This window comes from Carassius carassius, chromosome 25, assembly GCF_963082965.1.
Source record: "Carassius carassius chromosome 25, fCarCar2.1, whole genome shotgun sequence".
Lineage (NCBI taxonomy): Eukaryota > Metazoa > Chordata > Actinopteri > Cypriniformes > Cyprinidae > Carassius > Carassius carassius.
Window position 1 is genome coordinate 25101575 of NC_081779.1, and position 25525 is coordinate 25127099.

General features: G+C 38.0%; 2 protein-coding genes across 3 annotated transcripts in view; both read right to left on the reverse strand.

Annotated features, from left to right (window-relative positions):
• LOC132104492 (septin-7-like) overlaps positions 1-25525 on the reverse strand; it is a 393004-nt gene that overhangs the window by 218913 nt on the left and 148566 nt on the right. The gene's annotated exons all lie outside the window — the stretch shown is intronic.
• LOC132104478 (RNA polymerase II subunit A C-terminal domain phosphatase-like) overlaps positions 1-25525 on the reverse strand; it is a 114078-nt gene that overhangs the window by 27843 nt on the left and 60710 nt on the right. Inside the window, exon 12 of one of the 2 annotated variants that reach the window (XM_059509967.1) lies at positions 11957-12168. The exons of the other annotated variant lie outside the window; for it this stretch is intronic. Within the exon in view, the coding sequence (XP_059365950.1) occupies positions 11957-12168 (212 nt within the window). The remainder of the gene's footprint in view (positions 1-11956; positions 12169-25525) is intronic. 2 annotated transcript variants of the gene reach the window in all.

Genomic DNA, 25525 nt, shown 5'->3' on the forward strand with positions numbered 1-25525 from the left:
TGACCCTTTGAGGCATGGTCGAGGAGTATTGATTTGCACATTACAGGCCGCGGGAGGAATTGAACGCAAGCTTGTACAACAATGAAAGACCACATGAACATGTATCTTTCAAGAAAAAGCCTTCAAGATAGCAAGAACTTAATATAAAACCCTCAGATCCTATGCAATGTTCTGATCCCTAAAATCACCCAGCAATTCTCCAGGACACACATGCGGTGTATGGATTATAATGGCTCCAAACGATGACAAAAAAAAAAAAAAAAAAAGCATTTAACGTTGAGTAATTGAAGGTTTGCTCAAAAGTGCTTTCTATAATAAGAGAGACAGATTACAGGGGAAAAGATTAGACCGCTAATACACAAGAGAGATCGGATTTCAGAGCACAACAACAGATAGAATGTAATTAAAGAATGAGTGAACACTGTCTAATAATGCAAATTAAGAAGTACGCAAACTGGGATCTACAATCGTCTTTTAAGCTGGATCTTTTATTGCCCTTCGGGTTTGTGAAGGCAAGCAGGGTCTGAGGTGTGGAGATACACATTTAACTCTACGAGAGATATTCGGCTCTATGAAGGGCTGGAAATGTGGCATAAACCAGTTAAATACATATTATCTAACCAGCTTTATCACTACTCTTCATGAACAGAGCCAAAAATACTTGCAAAGAACATTAAAACTAAAGGTAATTGATGTAGAAAATTTATTAAAACCAGAAACAATTCATTTCTGGCATGATAAAAAAAAAAAAAAAAACATTTACACCCTAAATGTCTCTTTTTTTGAATCGTTATTGCATTGGCATTGATACATATGATCATTCTGGCTTAACATGATAAGCACAAGAGTAAAAAAAAAGAAAGGAATGAAAGGACCAAAATAAAAATGAAAATAAATGTGATGTACGGCACTTCAATACTTCCCTCTACAGACAGACGGAGGAAACCAAAATGATATTAGCTGCAGTAATTTACAGAGGATGTCAGACAGCAGAGAGAGGATGAAAATAAGCCAGTACATGTTTAAATATCACAAGCAACATGAGTCTGACAGTATCGGAGAGGGAGAGACAGGAAACAGCGCTGCTATAGAAACAGCTTCTGTGTGTGAATCAGTATGGACAATGTGAAGAATGAAGATATTATAAGTGAGGTCAACAACTGCCAATTGAACAATGACACACATGACTGACAGCTGAAGGTGATGTGGCCTTCAGAACGTCATCTTTTAAATCAATCCAGCAGAAACTTCACATCTAAAGCATACTCAAGCATAATGGCAACTCAGATCTCAATAGATGATTTTTCTATAAGCATTAAAGGAATATTACTTTCATGCATTTCAACTAAATCATTAACTTAAATGTAATTATAAACTTATAAAAAAATAAAATAACCTTGAGCAAAAGATTTAATGATCAATTTATTTTGACCTCATATTTATATTTCTCTCTGAACAGCTAAAAGTCACTGAACTGGAATCAACAACATAATTTCTGTGCATACTGGTGAGCTGTATGTTATATCACTGAATACAGTGATATAACATACAGCTCACCAGCCTACCAGTATGCACAGAAATAGAAAAAAGCTGGAAAAAAACAGAAAAAGCTGGAAATTCAGTAAAAAAAAAAAAAAACACCAAACAAAATCACATTTTTGACTGAAAGAACACAATGAGCATTTACAGAATCAACTATTATTTTCCATTTCAGTAATGTCCCTTTTGAAATGAAGCAATGAAATGAAGGTTTTGTGGGCAAAGAACCGCTGTCAAAAATGTGAAACCAGGCAAACGACTTGATGGTTCAGAACTGAATAAAATGTTCATCATAAGCCGCATTTCCACCACTGGAACTTTACCCAGGAACTAGGGACTTTGGGCTGGTACTTGGTGTGTTTCCACGGAAGGAACCAGGATCTAAATAAAGTTTGGAGTAAAAAATTGCCCCTCAGAAAGAACCCTGCTGGTGAGGTAGTACTTTTTCAAAGTACTTTTTCAAAGGTAGTACTTTTTCGATTTCAACCTCCATTTATTCTGATCATTTTCAAAATATTACTGTTATTGTGTCATGAAATGTAGTTTTTAAAAGTATTTCAGGCAAGAATGTAATGGTTTAAAACTCAAATCTGCGGTTTATTTATAAAGACAGCGCCAATTTAAAAATGTGTTTCACCGATTTCGGAGACGATCAGCGGGCGCTCAGTGCTCATGTTTACAGACGAGAGCACTCTCACCTCGGCTAGTCCTTCTGACATGTGCCGCTGGCTCTGATGTCTCTTTAGTGGTTAAATATAAAATATAATTTGTTTTGGGTAAATCTAACAGGTAATCTTTGGTCTTTATTCAATTAAACTTAATATGTTAAAATGAAAATAAAAAGAGGCAATTGTATAATATTTTGTTTCATTGTAATGTAGGCTATATATATACACATTTCCCTGAACTACATTTCTGTGGCTATTTATATGTTTAAATGAAAACAAAAGGAGGCATGGTATTTGATATCATATTTCGTCTTATTATAAATATACAGTGAGGAAAATAGCAGTAGCCAAGGTGAGCTGACTGATGTTATTAAGCAAGCTGCTGTAGGCAGAATTTTTACCGTACTTCTCGTCTCGTCTATTGTCAAATACTTCTGAGAGACTCTCTCTGCACGACTCTCCAAACTGAAAAATCATGGATTTGATCAACTGGTCTCTCAACGCAATTGACACCATCTTCTTGATGAGAAGCTTGGGTTCGGGGGAACCTGACTGCCCTGCCAGAACGTTCGCAGCTGGCTACAGGATGGACGTGTGGGAGAGATGGCGGGTCATGTGTCTGGCGGTTCTCTTCGTGGAGGACACTGAAGATATTTACCTATTCGAGACCATGATAACAGGTCTTCTGCTGATTGGATTAGGCTTTGCCCTGGGATATCGAAGAATTCAGAAAACAGGAAAAGCTGTCCAAAGCCTCATAAGGCTGCCTGTCATGATTGAAGCAGTGGGCAGAGTGGTCAGCACTGAGACTGAGACTATTAACCGCAATATGGATACCATCATGGAGAAGTTCACGGCTTTGCAAAGTAAACTGGATGGATTTGGAGACCAGAATGGACAAAGAGAGTGACCGGTAAATTGGAATGCAGCTACTCGCCCCAAAACCAAACAATCACAATCTTATCTTCTTTCGGATCCCCTCTACCAGCACTGGCCTCGGCCAAGGCCAATGTTGGGAACAACAACCCCCGGAAGAGCACTGCAGAGAGATGCTCTTGAGTTCCTCCCCCCCCCCCTTCCACAGACACCTGATGATTGTTGACTCTGTCTAGCACCTGACCAAGGCTGTCTCCATGGCAACTTGCTGTGTCGCCATCACAATCTGCTGACTGAGGCACTAGATTTGAATGCCAGCTCTCCAGGCCTACAAATACACAAACTCTTACATACATACACACATACGCACATATATACAGATATGCATTCACACCCCCAGCCCCCATCCCTCGCCTTTGCCACTTTGTACCGCCAGTCTGACAAGCGGGTCTGTGACCAGCGCCGTAGGGCTGATGGACCGGACGGCTGCTTGCCTGCGCTGGATTACCTCGAAATTAACTTTTTTCTCCTCGCTTCCCTAATGTTATGCTGTATCCTTCTTCCCCTGTACTGTATTTCGTTGCCTTGTACCCACATGTGCAACGACAATAAAGTTGAATCTAATCGAATCGAATCTAATCGAATCTAATAAAGATACATTTAAAGTTTACATTGAGGAAACAGTATTCCAATTTTCCACTCAAATGTTTGGTACCAGTTAAATGTTCAATGCTTTTGTCTTTTCTGTTCACTAAGGTTGCATTTATTCAATTAAAAACACAGTAAAAACAGTAATGCAAAATATTTTTACAATTTAAAATAACCTTTTCATATTTCTATTTTCTATACTTTTTTTCTATTGTGATATATTTTAAAATGTAACTTATTCCTTTGCAGTGTTTCGAACCGAGAACCAGTTCTTATTCAGAACCGTTTCTGTTTTTTTTAAAGAACCAGAACCGTGAGCCTTTTCTAAGTTTCAGTTTCGAAAACGGTTCTGGTGCAAGACGTGACCAAGCGATGTCAGCAGCCTTCCTGTGTTCTGATGATTCTGCTTTCCCGTAAAGGATGTCACAGACCGAATAACAGAAACACCACCCGGCCTCTTTAATTACTGAGCACACTGTTTCTAACGACACACACGCCACAGACTCACCACCCCGCATCGTGTCTTTAACTAAAATTTTAGGAATATTGAGATATACATTTAGCTTTTTATCAGCATTTCTGTATAACTGCATACTTCTCAAAGCTGTCACATGCAAATAATGCCAAGCAAAATGTTCTCTACCAGTTGAAAATTTTTATTGTTTTTACTGAATGTGTGCAAACTTAGCACAAAATGGAAAAAAGTCAATATTTGTGGTGAATGCAATAAATGAAAGTGGAAATAAAGGTTACAGAAGTACTTGAGTACTTGAGCTCAAACCTGACATGAGTGAATGGTGAGCCTGCATAACAGCAGTTGCTGTGTACTGTTTTATGGTTCAATTATGATGTTCATAACTTGTTCAATGACAATCACATAAGCGATGGCTTTAGTGCCCACACACTGATCAACAAAGAGCCCTCGAAATCAACAGCCAAACCTTCTTGACTCTCTACAGCCGCCAATGACGCAAATCAAATCATCTCAACCACACAGGACATTGAGTGGAGACTGATTGCAATTACAGGAGCTCTGGAGATGCAGATGAGGACGAGGAGATGTGAAGTAGAGCAGAGGAGGATGCAGCGAGTTCAAGTGACATTAGCTTGTCCTATCAGTAACCAATTGACCTTCTCCATCTCTCTATCTGTTTATCTGTGCACTGTCTCTCCAACAGAGTTCAGAACACTTTCAGCTATTTTTTTCTTTCTTTTAATTTAATGTTTTCAAATTTTTGTCCAATATAAATGGCATCTAGTATGAAAATCATATAGAAAATCATTATTTGTTGGTTTGTTCTGTCAGCTGTTCAACATTCATTACTTCATTTACTTTCCCAGCCATCAGTTGGTTGCAAAAGAAGTGGCTAGAGTGATTCATTTTAAAAAAGTTACTTCACTTTTGTCAAATAATTTTTTTATACCAATAATTTTTATAACACTATTTAATCTTGCATGTAATCTTTAACAAATCTCAAATTAATACCCATTTGTCACCCAATACATTATAAGTTGTAATGCTTAAATTCTCTTATATCTAATATATAAAATAATATTACAGAATTAAAATTTCGCCCATTTATCAGTTACTGATCAACATAAAAAATATTCAAATTGGTTTACAGGTATCGAACACATTTTTAACATTATGCATTCCTAGTTTTGTCAATGTTTCAATATCTAATTTATAATTTTTTTTTTTTCAAAGAAATGGCAAGTAAAATTGAATTTAACAGTCGATTTTAAAGCAAAAAGACTAAAATATTATGTTTTGCTAAAACATACTGCAATCATCTGATTAAGACTTGCATTTTACTTGGCAAAAAAAAAAAAGAAACTCATTTCTTATTAGATACATCTAATATGCAGAGAAGAACAAAAATGTTCAAATTTAAATTGAAGCAACTAAAAAACGGGAAGAAAAAAAAAAAATCACACCACAGAAACAAAATTATGTGCATATTCTGAGAATAAATAATTCATAAACAGGATTTGATTATATTCAAAAGTGCTGCTTGTCTTGGTGGGAAAATGTGCTATTTATGGATGCTAACCTTTGGCCGTCGGGCAGAGGAATTTGTCTACGGTGGGCTCTGCGTTTGAGATAAGCGGTTTTGCCCATCTCTGTTATTCATGCCTGCCGCTGCCAGTGGCTATTCTTCCATAATCACAGAGCATTTTCTCTGCCAGCAACACAGTTGTTTGAGTCGGGACTGCTAGGCCATTCTGTGAGACAATAGGAGGCGTGTTTGTGACCATCAGATGACCTTATCTTAATTTGGCAGTAACTTCAGCATTTGCTGAACATGGCAAAAGCCAGTTCATTACTGTGATCCACCAGACAGACAGATGTTATCGCTTCATCAGTATGATGCTAGACAATTACCACTGTAACTATCACAGAGACAAAGGCAGGCTGGAATTCTGCCACCGAAAACATGATTATTCATGACACGGTGCAGCAAAAACTGTGCGAAGATGAACAACATAAGAGACAAACAAGAGCCAAAGAGATACGCGAGCATGAATGAAATATGAAGCTGTCCACTTTAAAGGGACAGTTCACCCAAAATTTTTGTCATTATTTACTCTCCCTAATGTTGTTCCAAACCTGTATGAATTTCTTTCTTATGCTGAACACCAAAGGAGATATTCTAAAGAATTTTGGTAATCAAACAGTTGCTGGTTTCCAATAACTTTCATATATATATATATATATATATACATACATATACAGTCGTGGCCAAAAGTTTTGAGAATTACATAAATATTAGAAATTGGAAAAGTTGCTGCTTAAGTTTTTACAATAGCAATTTGCATATACTCCAGAATGTTATGAAGAGTGATCAGATGAATTGCATAGTCCTTCTTTGCCATGAAAATTAACTTAATCCCAAAAAAACCTTTCCACTGCATTTCATTGCTGTCATTAAAGGACCTGCTGAGATCATTTCAGTAATCGTCTTGTTAACTCGGGAAGTCGTGGCCTAATGGTTAGAGAGTCGGACTCCCAATCGAAAGGTTGTGAGTTCGAGTCCCGGGCTGGCAGGAATTGTGGGTGGGGGGAGTGCATGTACAGTTCTCTCTCCACCTTCAATACCACAACTTAGGTGCCCTTGAGCAAGGCATCGAACCCCCAACTGCTCCCCGGGCGCCGCATAAATGGCTGCCCACTGCTCCGGGTGTGTGCTCACAGTGTGTGTGTGTGTTCACTGTTCTGTGTGTGTGCATTTCGGATGGGTTAAATGCAGAGCACAAATTCTGAGTATGGGTCACCATACTTGGCTGAATGTCACTTCACTTTCATTTCACTTCACTCAGGTGAGAATGTTGACGAGCACAAGGCTGGAGATCATTATGTCAGGCTGATTGGGTTATAATGGCAGACTTGACATGTTAAAAGGAGGGTGATGCTTGAAATCATTGTTTTTCAATTGTTAACCATGGTGACCTTCAAAGAAACGCGTGCAGCCACCATTGCGTTGCATAAAAATGGCTTCACAGGCAAGGATATTGTGGCTACTAAGATTGCACCTAAATCAACAATTTATAGGATCATCAAGAACTTCAAGGAAAGAGGTTCAACTCTTGTAAAGAAGGCTTCAGGGCGTCCAAGAAAGTCCAGCAAGCGCCAGGATCGTCTCCTAAAGAGGATTCAGCTGCGGGATCGGAGTGCCACCAGTGCAGAGCTTGCTCAGGAATGGCAGCGGACAGGTGTGAGCGCATCTGCACGCACAGTGAGGCCAAGACTTTTGGAAGATGGCCTGGTGTCAAGAGGGGCAGCAAAGAAGCCACTTCTCTCCAAAAAAAACATCAGGGACAGATTGATCTTCTGCAGAAAGTATAGTGAATGGACTGCTGAGGACTGGGGAAAAGTCATATTCTCCGATGAAGCCCCTTTCCGATTGTTTGGGGCATCTGGAAAAAGGCTTGTCCGGAGAAGAAAAGGTGAGCGCTACCATCAGTCCTGTGTCATGCCAACAGTAAAGCATCCTGACACCATTCATGTGTGGGGTTGCTTCTCATCCATATATATATATATATATATATATATATATATATATATATATATATATATATATATTCATATATAAAAAGAAATATAATAAAAACTATTTGTTTAAACAAAATTTTATATAACTGACCTCCTAAATTAATACTGGTGTGCCTCAAGGCTCAGTTTTCGGCCCTCTTCTGTTAATTTTTCTTTTGTCTTTAAATTCTGTATATATTTTCACTGTTATGCTGATGACACCCAATTCTATCTTCAAAGCCTAACTTAACACGGCCACCTTCCTCTCTTTTGGCTTTTGTTTATCTGAAATTAAATAATGGGTTAGATGTAATTTTCTTAATCTTAACAGTAAGAAAAATTTGATTCTATTGGTACCGTATGCACCAAATTATTGACTTTTGACAAATCTGTTGTTTTTCCATCCCTTCAAGGTTAAGACTTTTGGTGTCATCCTTAACAGAACTTTATTGTTTGAGGCACATGTATGCTGCCTAAAAACATGGGTTGATTTTTACATTGGTCTGAACAAAAACAGCAGACGTGCTTATTAAAACACATTCATGCACTGCCAGCAAGTGGTGCTTTTGGAACGGCAGAAATACAGCAGTTTCTCCGATAACGGCTTTACACACAGCAGCACAACACCTGACACTGAAACATGCTGCACTCATGTTTATTTAAAGAATCATAGCCTTTTGAGGTTTAATCGTCACATTAAACCATATAGCAATTACTGTCTTTCCGTGCCCAAAATAAAGAAATCAAAATTAAGACTCTTGGACCAGTTAAGACTTTTTATGGCCATAAATTTGATACAGCTAAATTTAAGACTTTTTATGGACAAGAGGAAACCATGAAGTTACATCTCGTATTGACTACTGCAATTGTGGGATTTCACAAAAGCTTCTAAATAAACTTCAAATTGTCCAGAATTCAGCAGCCCAAATCATTACACACATCTTCCCCACTCCTTCAACTGAGCATGTCTCTAGTTCTTAAGACAACTCCACTGACTTCCAGTTAAATACCAGTTTCAATTTAAGATTTTACTTTTCACTTATAAGAGCCTTCATAATTTAGCACCTTCATATCGCCATACTCTCCACGTTTAAATCCAATCTCTTAGGTCTTCTGCTTCTATAACTCTTGTTACACCCTCAACATAATAGTTAATCTCTTCATTTTTAAATCTACAAACGTCAGAGGTCTACCTGTAGTACCAGAATAAAGTTAGACACCCCAATCTGCAGGAAAACTATCAGTAAATTTTTGTTGTATGGTTTTGTACAGTTATATTAACAAAGTCTCTCCTCACCTCCCTACAGTTGTTTGCTATTTGGTGTGATTCATTGGCCAAAAAAAGACAAGACATGATCTACACAAAGATAAGGGTGAATTTAACTGATTGTGTTATTTTTTCACCCAACATTTCTACAGATATTGTGATAATATCTTAAGTACTATAATTTCTTGAATTCTTTTGGCCATGATAATAACTGTGGCGGTCCTAAATGCAATACATTGGACAGACTAACAAGCACAACTGCAAAATGGATTACTGTGAGCTGTAGTTCACGACAAGCACATTTTCATTGATGAGCTGAAGAAAACAAAAACAAAAGTGAAACTGAGTACAGGTCCTTCTCAAAAAATTAGCATATTGTGATAAAGTTCATTATTTTCCATAATGTAATGATAAAAATTAAACTTTCATATATTTTAGATTCATTGCACACCAACTGAAATATTTCAGGTCTTTTATTGTTTTAATACTGATGATTTTGGCATACAGCTCATGAAAACCCAAAATTCCTATCTCAAAAAATTAGCATATCATGAAAAGGTTCTCTAAACGAGCTATTAACCTAATCATCTGAATCAACTAATTAACTCTAAACACCTGCAAAAGATTCCTGAGGCTTTTAAAAACTCCCAGTCTGGTTCATTACTCAAAATCGCAATCATGGGTAAGACTGCCGACCTGATTGCTGTCCAGAAGGCCATCATTGACACCCTCAAGCGAGAGGGTAAGACACAGAAAAAATTTTTCTGAACGAATAGGCTGTTCCCAGATTGCTGTATCAAGGCATCTCAGTGGAAAGTCTGTGGGAAGGAAAAAGTGTGGCAAAAAACGCTGCACAACGAGAAGAGGTGACCGGACCCTGAGGAAGATTGTGGAGAAGGACCGATTCCAGACCTTAGGGGACCTGCGGAAGCAGTGGACTGAGTCTGGAGTAGAAACATCCAGAGCCACCGTGCACAGGCGTGTGCAGGAAATGGGCTACAGAGAAGCAGCACTGGACTGTTGCTCAGTGGTCCAAAGTACTTTATTCGGATGAAAGCAAATTTTGCATGTCATTCGGAAATCAAGGTGCCAGAGTCTGGAGGAAGACTGGGGAGAAGGAAATGCCAAAATACCTGAAGTCCAGTATCAGGTACCCACAGTCAGTGATGGTCTGGGGTGCCATGTCAGCTGCTGGTGTTGGTCCACTGTGTTTTTTCAAGGGCAGGGTCAATGCAGCTAGCTATCAGGAGATTTTGGAGCACTTCATGCTTCCATCTGCTGAAAAGCTTTATGGAGATGAAGATTTCGTTTTTCAGCACGACCTGGCACCTGCTCACAGTGCCAAAACCACTGGTAAATGGTTTACTGACCATGGTATTACTGTGCTCAATTGGCCTGCCAACTCTCCTGACCTGAACCCCATAGAGAATCTGTGGGATATTGTGAAGAGAAAGTTGAGAGACGCAAGACCCAACACTCTGGATGAGCTTAAGGCCGCTATCGAAGCATCCTGGGCCTCCATAACACCTCAGCAGTGCCACAGGCTGATTGCCTCCATGCCACGCCGAATTGAAGCAGTCATTTCTGCAAAAGGATTCCCGACCAAGTATTGAGTGCATAACTGAACATAATTATTTGAAGGTTGACTTTTTTTGTATTAAAAACACTTTTCTTTTATTGGTCGGATGAAATATGCTAATTTTTGGAGATAGGAATTTTGGGTTTTCATGAGCTGTATGCCAAAATCATCAGTATTAAAACAATAAAAGACCTGAAATATTTCAGTTGGTGTGCAATGAATCTAAAATATATGAAAGTTTAATTTGTATTATTACATTATGGAAAATAATGAACTTTATCAGAATATGCTAATTTTTTTAGAAGGACCTGTATGTTGCAAATCCAAGTTCTTCCTCAAAAAAAGGTTGTTTTAACCTGTACAATCTGACTTCAGATGTAGCGAAAATAATAGCTTCAAAGTAAAACATGGATGTGTCATCAAGAATGAAATAAGTGCAAAAACCTTTACCATCCCCTGATTTCACCAACTTGAGAGGATGGCAAAAAAGTGTGGAAAGGATAAAAAAAAAAAAAAAAAAAAAAAAAAAAAAAAATACCAGGTAAGAAAACCAGATTGTTCTGAGAAGCTGTAATCACTGGATGCAGGTCCTTCTGGAGACAAATATACAATTTGAGACACTCAAATAAATAATTTTTCTCTCCCACTCATCTCATTGTTCACCACTCTGAACTCCTATCGATTGTGCAACTGCATTCATGGAACAGGCAGCAGACACAGCGCTGTGATTCGCTGAGTCACTGCTAATGACTGCTGGGAAGCAGAGAAACTAGATAAAGTGGGACGGGTCTAATTTTCTGGTGGAAAATGGGTGCAATATTAGCCATATGATAAAAGACTAGTGTGCTGATTCTGTTCATTTAACTGATCCAGACAAGAGCGGGCCGGCCCAGAAAGCAATTCCTCACACACACTGATCTGACAACATCCCGCCGACTACACCAGTGTCGGACAGCAGTCAGGGCAGTGGGTGGGGCATTTGTGCTTGGATAGGAAGACGTAAGAGGATGTGACCCAGCCTTCTGCTAGATCTCTAATTCCAACCATTGCTATGGCAACTGGTAATGTTATTTGCTGAAGACAGTGGCAGCTTCGGGAGTACAAGGGCCTGCTGGAAATTGGGCACAGCAGTGTGTTACTAATCAACACTTACGGCACTGAAGCAAGAGGTTTAAAGCTCAATCACAAAGTCCTATTTTGTCGATGTAGCACTTCATGCATATTACTGGTTACACAGAATGCCATAATGAAATTCATCATTAGAGTTTCGACAATTCAAGAAAAAAAAAAGAAAAGAAAAAAAAAAAAAGTTAAATTTTCCTTTACTGGCACTGGAGGTGTACTACCTTGGCACATTCCCTGTTACACAGACTTCTTCTCTGGTCGATGTTTGGGCTGCTTCCTCAACAACAGTGGCCAGTGGCGGGACGTGATCTGATGCTGGGGCCTTCTGCTTGCTTGTGTTGGGCCGCTCTTCCTCTTCCTCTACCTCCATCCTCTCCTCTTTCCCTTTTCCCTCACTTTCATTGTCACTCTCTTCCCCAAGGATGTCATCCACCTGCCCAAAAGAGTTCAATGTATGATTAAAGGATCTGTTCATTTAACATTTAAAGATAATCAAGATTTGTCCTATGTTAAATGAAATTATGTTCTACATGGTTTTGCTCAGTCTCCATTCTTCAATAAAAACCTCTTTGAAAATCTGAAAGGAACCCATACATAAATTTGAAACGTATTAAACATATGGCAGGAAAATGGCCTAAATACAAGATAGATTCTAATATTTTTCTTTTATTCAACTTTGTAGACTTTTACTGTACTACTTATTTGCCTATTCAAATAATAATGAAATTGAGAAATTTACATGCAAACAAGAATATGAATATGAACTAAATGGCCTAAAATACCAAAAGAAATACCACAAGAAAATCACACTTGTAAATGTGTGAAATTTTACTAACATCAAAAAGTTGCAGAAGCTTGGTGCAAGTTATTTACTTTCAAATTGGGGTTTTCAAGCTATGAGTTACGATATGTGTTTCTAGTACAATGAACTCTTCCAAAAAATTCAATTTGTCATGATATGACCCCTTTAATGTGTATGAATGTTTGCACTCAAGTGTTTAGCCTCAGTCTGGGCTTTTACTGATACAAGTTAGTGCTTTCATAAAGGCAGACTGGGGGCTCAGATCACCCCAATTATTCTTAGCAAGAGCCGTAAGACAGGCACTGGCAAAAATTATCAGCAACTTCACATACGACTGGATCTCTATACTAGCCCAGTGTAATTGCTCTCTCCTCCTCTTGGGAATAGCAATCACACACACCATTTTCCCCCTTCCGCTTATTATTACAGTGAATGGAGCCTCTGAAAAAAGCCTGCAGAAATATGCCAAATCCATGTACACAGGTTATAAATGAGCTCAAGGAAGGGTGCTTAAAAAATAGCCCCAAATAACTTTTTCCAGTTTAATCTGACAGATAAGCGTAATGAGGGGGAAACATTTAATTAAAAGTAGATTGTTCGTAAGGAGTGTTATCTAGAAGCATCTTAGTAGATGGAACAATCCCCAGGCACCCATGGGATGCAATTATGAACGGAACCATATCAATCTAAGAAGTGAATTAAAGTCATACTTTAAGGCAGGTTCTAACACTCATTAACTTTTCCTTTATCATCAGATGAAAGATCAAGAGAAAGATCAAATAAATAGATTATGATCCACAAATAAATTTAAAGCGATTAACAAAAACCAAACATATTCACAAAATAATTAGAACGAGATCCTCAAATAAATCTTAGTTTCACATGAATTAAATTCACAAATAAAAAATGAGACTTGCAAAAAAAAAAATATTCACAAATATATTTTTTTCTACGAACTCAACTTTGCCTGGCATTTATTTGTGAATCGTGTCCTGTGCATTTGTAGATCGCTGCATGCATTTGTGGATTGAGACATTTCTATTCTCAAGACGCACACCAATCCACAAATGTATAGACTCCACCCACCGCCTACTCAAGCCAACCAAATAACAGCCACACTTCACTGACCAATTGTAGCACATTCTTGCTATAACCAATCACGTTTTGTTTTACAATCTGGGCAGGAGCAGACTCATTTTGCCTGTGTAAGGAGCTGCATTCTATGGACGCGTTGTTCAAATTGAGCTGAAGTGCTGTTTGTGTAGTAAAAAATAAAAAAAATAACCTGTTTCCAAAAGATTGTTGGGGAGTACCACTTCTTTATATTTATCTTCATAATAACACTTATAATATCAATTATGAGCCAAAATGAAAAAGATGTGAAAATGAATGCTGAGTGGGTGAAATGAAGGCTAGCCTCTGGTGATTACGTTTTGGTTGCACCAGCAACTAAACCAAAGTCTGAAGTGTGGAAAAGTTTTGACCATGTTTATAATGAGAATAATGAATGAATAATGACGCACTATCATGTAGACCTAGCCTAATCTCTGTGAGTAAAGGTTTTTCAAATGATAACTAAATATTCATTGAGTCTTAAATGCATAATGTGGACAGAATATTTATGCAAATGTTGGCATTATTCTTTTATTAAATATCATCTGCTACTGTGAAGCAAATCCGGCGGAGCCTTTATCTTAATTTCGTTATTGCCAAATGCCCATCTTAATTTAAAATGTATCTTAATTTAATTTGTTAAAAATGACTCGTTTTTATTGGTGCGTTGGTCTATTTATAGGTTAAATGAGCCTATGTCTAGAATGCTGAGATGTTACGATGTCACAGAGGACTTTTATTCCTTTATTCCAACTTCCAAGTGGTCTAGTCTACATTAGTTATGAATAAATTATGTTAAAACATGTATAAATGACTCATTCTTGACAAAAGGCAAAAGAGCTGTGTGTTTGCGCACATTTGAATAATGTCGGGCTGTAAACGGGTTCGGGCTTTTAAAAAGCTGTCAATCAAAATGTACTTGTCGGGCTCGGGTCCTGTCGGGCCTAACTTTTAAGGCCCGATTATAGCCCTAGTAGCCTACTGGAGTTTTGCAAGTGGACAATGTAAATAAAAACTTCCAACACTCCGCAAACAATGGCAATAACTTAATGAACTTAATAAATAATGTTTAAAATATTATTTATAATGCTATATACATCGTTAGATGCACATAGCTGCACATATATCCATATTCATCTCATCCAAACTGCTTCACTGAAAAACTGGAAACCGCTGTTTTGTCGTTGTTGTGTGATGGCAATTTAACCTACTTAGTCCTACTTCTCACTAATAACACAAATTTTTATGGCCCTTATATTTCTTATTTGAGCCAATGCATATTATAAATTAAGTTATTTCAGGAAGAGACCACCCTGACTGTAAAGCAAAACGTGATTGGTTATAGTGAGAACATGCTATGATTGGTCAGCAAAGTGTGGCCATTATCTGATTGGATTGAGTAGAAAGCGGGTGGAGTCCATACATTTGTGGATTGTCAGCATCTTGCTGCTGGAAATGTTTCAAAATCCACAAATGCACAGCAAGTTATCCACAAATGCATGGAGCGATCAACAAAGTTACACCCATAGTGCATTAATATTAAAGTCAAACTTAGAGAGCTGTATGTCAAATGTATATAGGTATAAATATATATATATTTTTAAGTCAACATAAAATGGTAGATGGCACCAATTTTTATTTCTGTGACACCAGCTATTCAATGAGAAAACAATGTAGGATGGGATTTGATTATATCTATATACGTCTATATCAGGGGTAGGCAACGTCGGTCCTGAAGTGCCGATGTCCTGCAGAATTTAGCTCCAACCCTGAAAAAAAACACACTTGTCTGTCGCCATAGTAATCCTGAAGACTTTGTTTAGCTTGTTCAGGTGTGTTTGATTAGTGTTAGAGCTAAAGTCTACAGGACAGCAGCACTCCAGGACCAATGTTTGCCTATCCCTGGTCTATATAATCTGTAATTGATTAGATTGTGAAATACGAGTGACACCGCTCACTTCTGAGAATTATTTTTTGATTGGGAAAGATTAATGGTCAATTTCACTCAAGCACCTCAACAGATCCTAATGGTAACATTTTTATTTTTTCAAATATACTGTTATACGCTATACTGCCATTAAAGGAGTCATGACCCACAATTTTTTACTTTTCCACGAGAATCAATGTATGTTATGATTGCCTAATGATTATACACTGGCCGGGAAGCCGATATTTAAAAGTGAAGCGTTTGTTTACCTCAGGGTTTGTAAAATAGCCCATGTGCACTCAAATACGGATATACCATATATGGAGACCGCAGCAGGAAGCTTGCCCTTCCCCTCTCCCCCTCATATTCAGTCGCGAAAGACGCTGGAGTAGTGCACACGTGAGGTGCTCTGTGGTTGACTGCCAGAATCAACATGTAAATGTGTTTTCTCTACCAAGAACGGACCTAGCTATCAGAGACCAGTGGATTAAATTCATTTTTAATGACACGGTTCCTTCAACCCTTCCCACTGGCTTATCGTTACGTGTTTGTGCTAAACATTGTACACCGAAATCCTTCACAAATTTGGGGCAATATCAGGCGAAGTTGGCATCGAAGCTCTGGAAAAGTGCCATTCCAACAAAATTCCCTGCAATTGAAACGGTAAGACTGTGTTTTTATTGCTCTACTGTGTGTAACAAACACCATCTAACTGCTAATGCAGCTATTGTATACTATTGCGTCTGTCACTAGACAAATAAACGGAAGACTGGAGGTGAAGTAATTATTTATGTTCCCTGTAAACGGACTGCAAAAACGGACTTTTGACTGCATTATAATGATTTCTTAATTCAGAATATGATCAAGATTGCGTAGGTTGATGTGTTCGGGGAATTTGCCAGTTAATAGTAACATTTAAAGGCCCTTAAGTGAACGAAATGACTCGAAAAAAGATTTGTTCATTTTGATGAACGACTTTGAACAAGAAAGTCTGGCGTTGCCAGATTGGGTGTTTTTTCCGCTACATATTAAGGCCGGTTTACGGTGGGTTTTCGCCTGGAAGGCTTTATAGAAATCTGGCATCCTACTGAACGAAGTTAAACTGAGAGAGCGTGGCGTTCACAGACACCAGAATGAACGACTTCACAGTAACGTTCATCAGGCAGAAATGCGGTACGTTCAGTTCATGTTCGCCCAAAATATGAACGAGTTCATGAACTATCGTTCAATGAACGCGTCCAGGCACAACTCTGGCGGGAGTATTAGCTTCGAGGTATGGGGAATGGCTGCTAACGTACTTTGCAAAAAACAAATGACTGAGATCATCATGAATTCGGTTATTGTTTATTTATTTCCTAATGCTTACATGAGGCCCCGTCTAGTTTGTGTGTGTGTGCTCACGTCTTATATTTGTGTGTGTGCTGTGCTCACGTCTCATATGAGTAACTTTATGTGCGTAGATAGTTCATATACATGTATGTGTGACTAGTACTTAGTATATATGCAAGCGTGTTTCATATGTGTGCGTGAATGAAGTTTGATTTAAGCCCTAAACGGCGCTGGCCGGGAAGCCGGTCGCGTTCATTCACAACTTGCGCCATGATGTCAGTTTGTAATGATATGATAAAGCGTTACCTGCGGTGTCAACCCCCCTCCTTCCTGCAATCAATCAATGTGCCCCTCATTTGCATTATTATAATGACCGTCCACGACAGCCAAAATATCGCATCAGATCTCGCGAGACAATAATGCCTACAGAAATAAGGGTCTGAGGAGTTCTGTGTTTATTTTTTTTCCAATTTTCTTTTTTAGAAGGGCCTGAAAGACTATAATACAGCAGTAGGTATCCAAGGTAATACGAGGGTATGACTCCTTTAATGTTAAATAGCATTTTTAACCCTCTGGCACAAATTTAAAAAGCCTCATGAAGACCGTTGTTGTAAATATGCACCATAAAAGGCAGGGTAGGTAAAAAATGTATAAACAACTTTCTTCCAAATTTGTTTAAACTTTCTATATATATCAATGCATAATTAAAATGTAAGTACTCTGATAAAAAGAGTATAAAAATCGAGTGACTCTAGACCGTTTAATCTGTATTAAACACAGCTCTTTATTTCCATTCGGGACGAAACATAGGATTGGCTTAGGCGACTGTCACTCTCTCGCAACCATGACAACCACCCTTTTGCCACACATGACCTGCCCACTTGCGCGCGCACGTTTGATTTGAGGAATTCAAGAGGCACAGATCCTAGGAATACCAAAACAAATGGCAGAGAAACAGCAAGCAAAATTCACAGTACAGGCCTATGCAGTTAGTGAAGGCAAACCAGGCAAAAAAAGGAAGACCGTAAAAGTACAAGAAAAGGCAATGAACAAAAAGTCTTTGGATAAACAAAGAAATAAAACATGAGTTAATATTGGCGTGGCTTTCCAGCGATGGCGAGAACTGAGGGAACTCAAGGGGCTGAAAAGTGACTCCTTGATGGCTTTATTTCTGCTGGACAGGTAAATCTTTCTTTTTGTATTTTGATCATACATATTTTTTTGTTTATTTTTTCATGAAGCAAGTGTCATCCGTAATATAGCTAACATAACATTACTTAGCGAGCTGTAGTAGAGACGATAAATAATCTATAGGAGCCCAGAAGGGAGGGGGTGGAGTGAATGGAAATAATGAGCTGTCTTTAAAACAGTCATGAGAGGTCTACAGACACTCGATTTTTATACTTTCTTTTTCAGAGTACTTACATTTTAATTATGTATTGATATATAAATAAAGTTTAAACAAATTTGGAAAAAAAGTTTTTTATACATTTTTTACCTACCCTGCCTTTAACCATCTGGTTGACACTCCATCACAGTAGGTGGCAGCATTGCACCTTAAAGGGCTCATATGACGTTGCTAAAAAGAACATTATTTTGTGTATTTGGCGTTTAAGGTTTAAAAAAAAAACATTATTTTCCACATACTGCACATTATTGTTGCTCCTCTATGCCCCACCTTTCAGAAACACGTTGATTTTTACAAAGCTCATCGTTCTGAAAAGCAGGGTGTACGCTGATTGGCCAGCTATTCACTGCATTGTGATTGGCAGAATACCTCAAGCGTGTAACGGAAATGTTACGCCCCTTACTATACGGTGATGCCATGTTCCGGTGCGACGAGACGAAAACAATAAAACCCATTACAAATGAGCCATTTGTTGCATCCAGTGGGGACATAATTATTACAGATTATAATTACTTCTACTGTCATTTTATGAGTTGCATATCGTGCCACGTAAACATAAAACCATGTCTGCATTTGTGATCAGAGAAACAACAAACAACAGGCGCTACTCTGCACTAATCAAAACTCACGTTTAAATCATCAGTGGCAAATTCTTTAAATATGAAAACGTATTAAGACTGTGAGCCAGAAACGCCAGACTGTCCTTGCAAAGTTGGAATTGCCCCTCTTATATTATACTTATATATTACCCCACTTTATAGAAGCAACATTTGTGCCAAGGCATTGTAGGCTACTCTCCCAGGATCAGGAAACAGTCCTCCGTAATATGTGTTGCACACACTCGAAAATTTGGGTTGAGCTGTTCTGGAACATTGTTGTAAACACAACTTAGCCACTGATTTCCAGTTGTGTCCTCTTCTGGAAGGCCAAAACAAAATAGCTTTCACTACAAAATAAACAGTGTTTACCTTTTAAACAGAATATCTCTCTCGGTTTGATACTTTAGTCTTTGCAACTTTGAAAACATTTCTTTTCTATGAACGGACAGCTTGTAACACTCCAAAGAGAAAGGAAAACTTGAAATTGCATCACATGACCCCTTTAATGCTGGTTACCACACATTATAAACTGAACAAAAACAACAATGATGCAGTGAGCAGTAACTACCTCATATTGCAAAAATCTGATATTGTGACAGCCCTACTTCTCACTAATAACTAATAAACAAGTCATATCACAGACCCCATCCTTTGAAAACAAGAATAGCATCCAAGCAAATTAAAATCCAGTAACCAAGTGGGACAATATAATAGATCAGCACCTCTGAAGTGACCAAGTGCTGCTGTAATGCACAGGTATAATTAGATGAGCAAAGAAACTGATAAGGGCAAACAGATGGAGCAAAGAGAGACAATTCCCCAAAAGCCCTGCCACACAGATGCACAATCATAAGCTTTGCCGGCTACACCACAGCATGAAATGTGGACTAAATGCACAGTGGTTCCCTCTAAATGGCGGTAAGGCAATAGGTTTCTCATTACTGAGGTCCAATGTGAATGTGAATCTGTGCCAACACATATGGACTCAAACATACAACCTGTATTGGCAGTGAGAAAAAAAAAGCACACATAAAATGGAAGATTTGAATTTATCACATGGGGCACAGCCAACCCAAATTTACCCTGATAAGCAAACACTGGTTCCAGGGCTGACAGCCTGCATAGTAAGAACAGGCACCCACATATTTGTTTTTGTTTTTTATTACAAACATTTCATCACTGTATAATTACACAAAGATGACTCTATAAAGATTAAGGTCATAGCCTCTCAGAAAACCTCATTACATAAATATAAACAAATAATTTTCCAATGGACATGATTCCATGATTATGACTTAGCAAACTCTAGCAAGCCATGGTCCACATTAACAGGAGTAAAACTGTAAATAATTGAGAAAACCAGGCAAAAGCGAGAACATGTTTTCAGTGTCAGAGGGGTAGCTCAGCTAAACAGCAGACCTTTATCAGTCAAAATTATTGTGAATTTCAGCAAAGTCAAGAAGAGTACGAAATCAAAGCCTTTCAGTTTGTATGGTACACAAAACATAATTTGGCAGCTTCATTCACCTAATAAAAACATAGACTTGTCATGTCAATGAAAAGTCCCCAATTCACTGACAGGCAGAGAGATATTGTGAAAGTGATGGCAACTGTTCACCAAGGGAGCATTTTTAATACTTCAAAATACTTTCAGACACTGGATCTTGACAAGATTGCAATCAATCCACAGATTTGTCAAGATTAAAAACCTCACTTATACATCACGTCTTCTCTACTTTGAGTTTGGTCTTTGATAAAATTGTGAAAGAACAGCAGTTTGACATGATGATCTCGTGATAGAAAAGCAGTCTCAAAAATAAGCTGGCATTAATGCCACCAATTTCCAGTGGGAAACATTCTTAATTATTAAAATTCTACACACTGAGACACTTCATAAGGTGATAGGCTTGGAAATCAAACTACATTTTCAGTGATTCTATGTGCCAGTTCATAGGGTAAAATAGATAAAGCTCCTCGTTGTTGTATAAGGTGTGGCCTTGTTATTAAGTGAAAATGGAGAAAGTTGCCAGAAGAAATTACACAATTTTTTATCAAAAAACTCACTTCATAATTACATTTACAACATCACTTTATAATTACAGTTTCCATGTTTGTAAGTATAAAAATCCCAGAAGGACTTGAAGTTGGCATCTTTTATATAAACTAATGTAAGTCCAGAGAACAGAAGGCTCTTCAGCATAGTGCTGCTGATGGCCTGCTTAAGCAGCTGCCTTAAACTTCAGACAGTCACAGACAGCATGTAATGCATTTACCCAGCAAGAGTGATGAGACATGTAATGGAATTACTTTTTTTTAATATATCAGTGCTTGACTCCTTACTGAGCTGAGAATGAGTGAGACAAACCCACAGACAACTCCATGCAGACACATAGCTGGAGAAAGCTTGATAAAGTTGAATATTGCTGCTGTGTTCTGCTCAAATGGGGCCATGGTAAAGCACTAGGGCTGGGCGATATATCGAATATTAGCGATAATATCGGAATAATTTTGACGACAATGTACAATTTGAATATATCGGGAATATCGAATATTTCAAATTCAAGCATACTTTCCCAAAAGAACGCGCTGAATGTCCAAAAAAGGAACCTGTAACTGCTGACTGCTCTACGCCCCTCTACTGCGAGAGCTTTAATGATAGCGGTTGCCAGATAACAAGAGTTTAAATCTCCGAATCAGAGCTCCACTGTTACAAGGATACATTTTCTGCCCGGTGTTTGCTTATTTTAAGCAATCTGGCAACCATGCGCACGTGCTCACTCCTCATTGCGGAAGAGCCGCAGACGATAATCTGAAAACATTAACAAGCTGGAATTGAGCGATCTAATGAAAGAGTCGTTCAGCCGGTCTGTGTTCTGTCGTGAGATCTCAACTGTATTGTTTGCATTTGTGATCGCAAAATAAATGCACTTACTCGACCGCTGATGTTTGAATAGAGAAACATAGGCTATGGCCATTTGGAATTACTATTGGGGAATTTCACTGATATGTTTACCAGTTTCCATAATATAGACAGAGAGAATGCAAAAGTCTTTGGTATTCATTTATATATATTTATATATAAGAAATAGCTATGTGCTTCAGCAACTAGCTCCCCATCTAAGAGGGTTTTTAGTGTCAGTAGGAACATAGTTTCATGCCACAGAGCTTCTCTTAAAACCACAGACAGTTGACAGACTTGTGTTCTTAGCTTAAAAACTTGTTAAAAAAATTAAAATAAAATACTTATCCTAGTTGCATAGTTTAAATTGTGAATTGCATGCACTAAAAAGTTGACAATGCACTTTCTGTAACTGTTACTTAATTTGCACTGCTTCAGTTACATATAGGCCTACATGTATTCATTTAATAAAAAGCAGTAAGTGATCTCTTGGTCTAGATTTTTTAACTGCTTAAATTAGCTGTTTAATCTAAATAGTTTTTTTTTTTTTTAATGGCCAAAAGAAAATCATGTTTTATTTTTTATTATTTAAATGCAAATGCAAACATATCGAGATATATATCGAATATCGTAAAAATTTTGACAATATTGAGATATAATTTTTTTTTGTATATCGCCCAGCCCTATAAAGCACTATCCTAAAAATAAAGTAAAGGGATAAAATAGCCTAGTAGGTCATATATTTGCACCATGTTGAGCTGTCGGGCTGTAACATTAGGCGCTTAGGTGACCCTTCACATGGAGTTTGATTGACAGGCGATCTGACCAATCATAATGCAGAATCTGCCATTTCTGTCCAACAAACAAACCAGACAGGAGAGTAGATTAATGTCAGTGGACTTGACCTTGAAACACGGTGTATTGACATCTTTCCACGGTTGAAACAAGATTCTGATGTTCATTCATGTTTATTTCATGCTATAACTAGTAAAGAGGACGAGATGATTGATCACATGCCACATGAACTGAGGCACTATAGCAATCTGTCACAACACATTAAAGAGTCACAAAACGCTATTTATTGTTTACATTTCTTACAAAATGACAAAAATTAGAAAGCAGAGTCTGTTTCCAAAAGAAACTGGCTCTGTCTTGTCTCCCGGTGCGTTGTCAGTGTCCCCTTTGCTCTGTGATGTATTTTTCAAAGCGTAAGAAAATGATGTGTGATGTGAGAGCACCATGGCTTGTTGGACATAGCAACAGTAACAAACGGGGGCGGGGCGTTGCGAAGGGTCAGTTGTAAAGATCGACCGATATGGGTTTTTTTTTTTACCGATGCTGATGCCGATGTTTAGAGGTCAGGGTCAGCCGATGGCCGATATGTGCTGCCGATTTTTAGGACCGATATCTTCCCCTTCATTTGCATGTTAAAATATCACACTAATAATATGTGGATGCACAACATTTCTAAACTTAACATTATCATTTACGGAACACTGACTTGAACTAACTCTCAAATCATAATTTTGTGCACTGCACGGTATTAAAATAAAATATTTATCTAAACTTAACCAAACAAATCAATAAACTGACCTATATTAAATATATAAAACAGGTAAAAAAAATTATTTTTTTAAACAAACTGTCAATCATTTACATAACAGTTTTAGAGCATTTATCAAGCAGAATTTTTCAAGTTTGTTGGAACATAAATGTAAACTTAAATATACATTTAAATAAAATAAATTAAACTGAAAAATATTAAAAATAATATATAAAAAATATTAGTAGTGCTGCAAACACACTAGCAACATTTGTGTTTGGTATAAATGACACAGAACATCTAAAGTGCATTCTAATTTCAAACTTATCGCAGTCTGTTCATTATTAAAATAAAGTAGTCAACCAAACATAAAAGGTTACACTGGTCAGTTTAAATAAGACTTTATACTGGTCCACTCTGCAATTATGGCATATCGCTTATGTGAACAGGATGATCTTTTCCGTCTATGTGCGAATGCGTATAAAGTACAAGCCTAGTTTACATTAAAAAATAAATAAATTATAGTTTAACATTCAGATACACTGCGAATATGGAAACATTTGGATTTGTGCCAAACAAGACGTGACCAATAATCTCCAAATACATCTAGCCAAACATGCTCTCGCTCATTCTCATTTGCACGCACGCACTGTCACGATCTAATGCACTGTAATAATGCAGATTTTTTAAAACAAATAGGCCTACTATTTAAAAAGGCACATTCAGTGTTCTCCTTGATGTTAAACAATCAACAAAGCAAAATGATCTTAAACGTACGGAGCACTATCTTCATTTTATCAAATTATCATAATAACATCTATTCATTTTACAGTCCTGCTACTAGCATTTTTTTTAGACTAAAACCCCTTTAATTCGCATTTGCCGAATTAAGTTTATCGATTAATTGATTGTTAATTTAAACTACGATAGATTATGGAAATGACCAAATATGTACATCCCTAAATGCAAATAAGTTGGATGGAAATCCGGCTATTGTCTGCATCAAACCATGCTTCCGAACGCTTCACCATTATGGGCTGCTCCAGGACAGCTCTGTTTCTCCGAGCACGGTGCTGTCTGTGAGCGGGGCGGAGTAACGTAGCCCTCAGAGCTGCCACCTTCACCCCACACACAGAGTGAAATTCTCTGACTCCGATACAGGAAAAATAAAACAGAACTTATAACACTGAGGCTAATATGTTAGCAAGAAGGCTGCTGATAGTTTTCGACTACAGTCCTTAAAGTTAACTGCAAGTAAGCAAACCTTTAACCAGCTGTAGCCAGTTATCGACGGTTCTATGCTATTTGTTTTTTCTTTCACTAAGTGGAGCAACACGTCATAGTTGACTAGTAATATATATTAAATATATGTCCATATTTCTTTGAAATATCAGAATTTAAGCCTTACCTGTTGAATTTTCCAAAAGTTTTGGATTGGGGTCCTTCACATGCGGCAGCAGCATTTTCCAGCGCACTAATAACACAGGGCTGCCTGTGGATGTGCCCGACTTTAAATTGGCACTACTAAACATGGATATCGGGCAATGCCGATATATTAAAAAAAAATACAAATATCGGCCCAATAAATCGGCCGCCCAAAATATCGGTCGACCTCTAGTCAGTTGGTGGCTGAGAGTGAAGTAATGGGGATGAGGTCAACACCTTTAAATCTGGGGCCATGATTCTCAGCTGTAAAAGGAATTGCTTTCCTAAGTGGAGGAGTCCAAGTATCTCAGCCTTGAGGTCAGAATGGAACACAACATTGATAGGTGGATCAGAAAAGTGACAACAGTAAGGCAGTCGTTATACTGGACCACCAAAGTGAAGTGTGGTGGAGCAGAGACTGGGGGCGAAGCTCTTAATTCACCATTTGATAAATGTTTCAACCCTCATCTATGGTCATGAGCTTTCGGTAGTTACCTAAAAAAAAACAAGATTTCTGGTACAATTGGCTGAAATGAGTTTTCTACACAGGGTGTCTGGGCTAAGACTCAGGGTGCAAAGCTCTGACATCTGGGAGAAATTTGGACAAAACCCGCTCTCTGTCAAAAGGAGCCAGCTGAGGCGTTTCAGGCACCTGTTCAGGGTGCCTCCCTGTGGAGGTATTGTGGCAATGTAAAACTGGGAAGAGACCCCAGAGCAGTACAGGATGCGCTGGATGAACAAAATG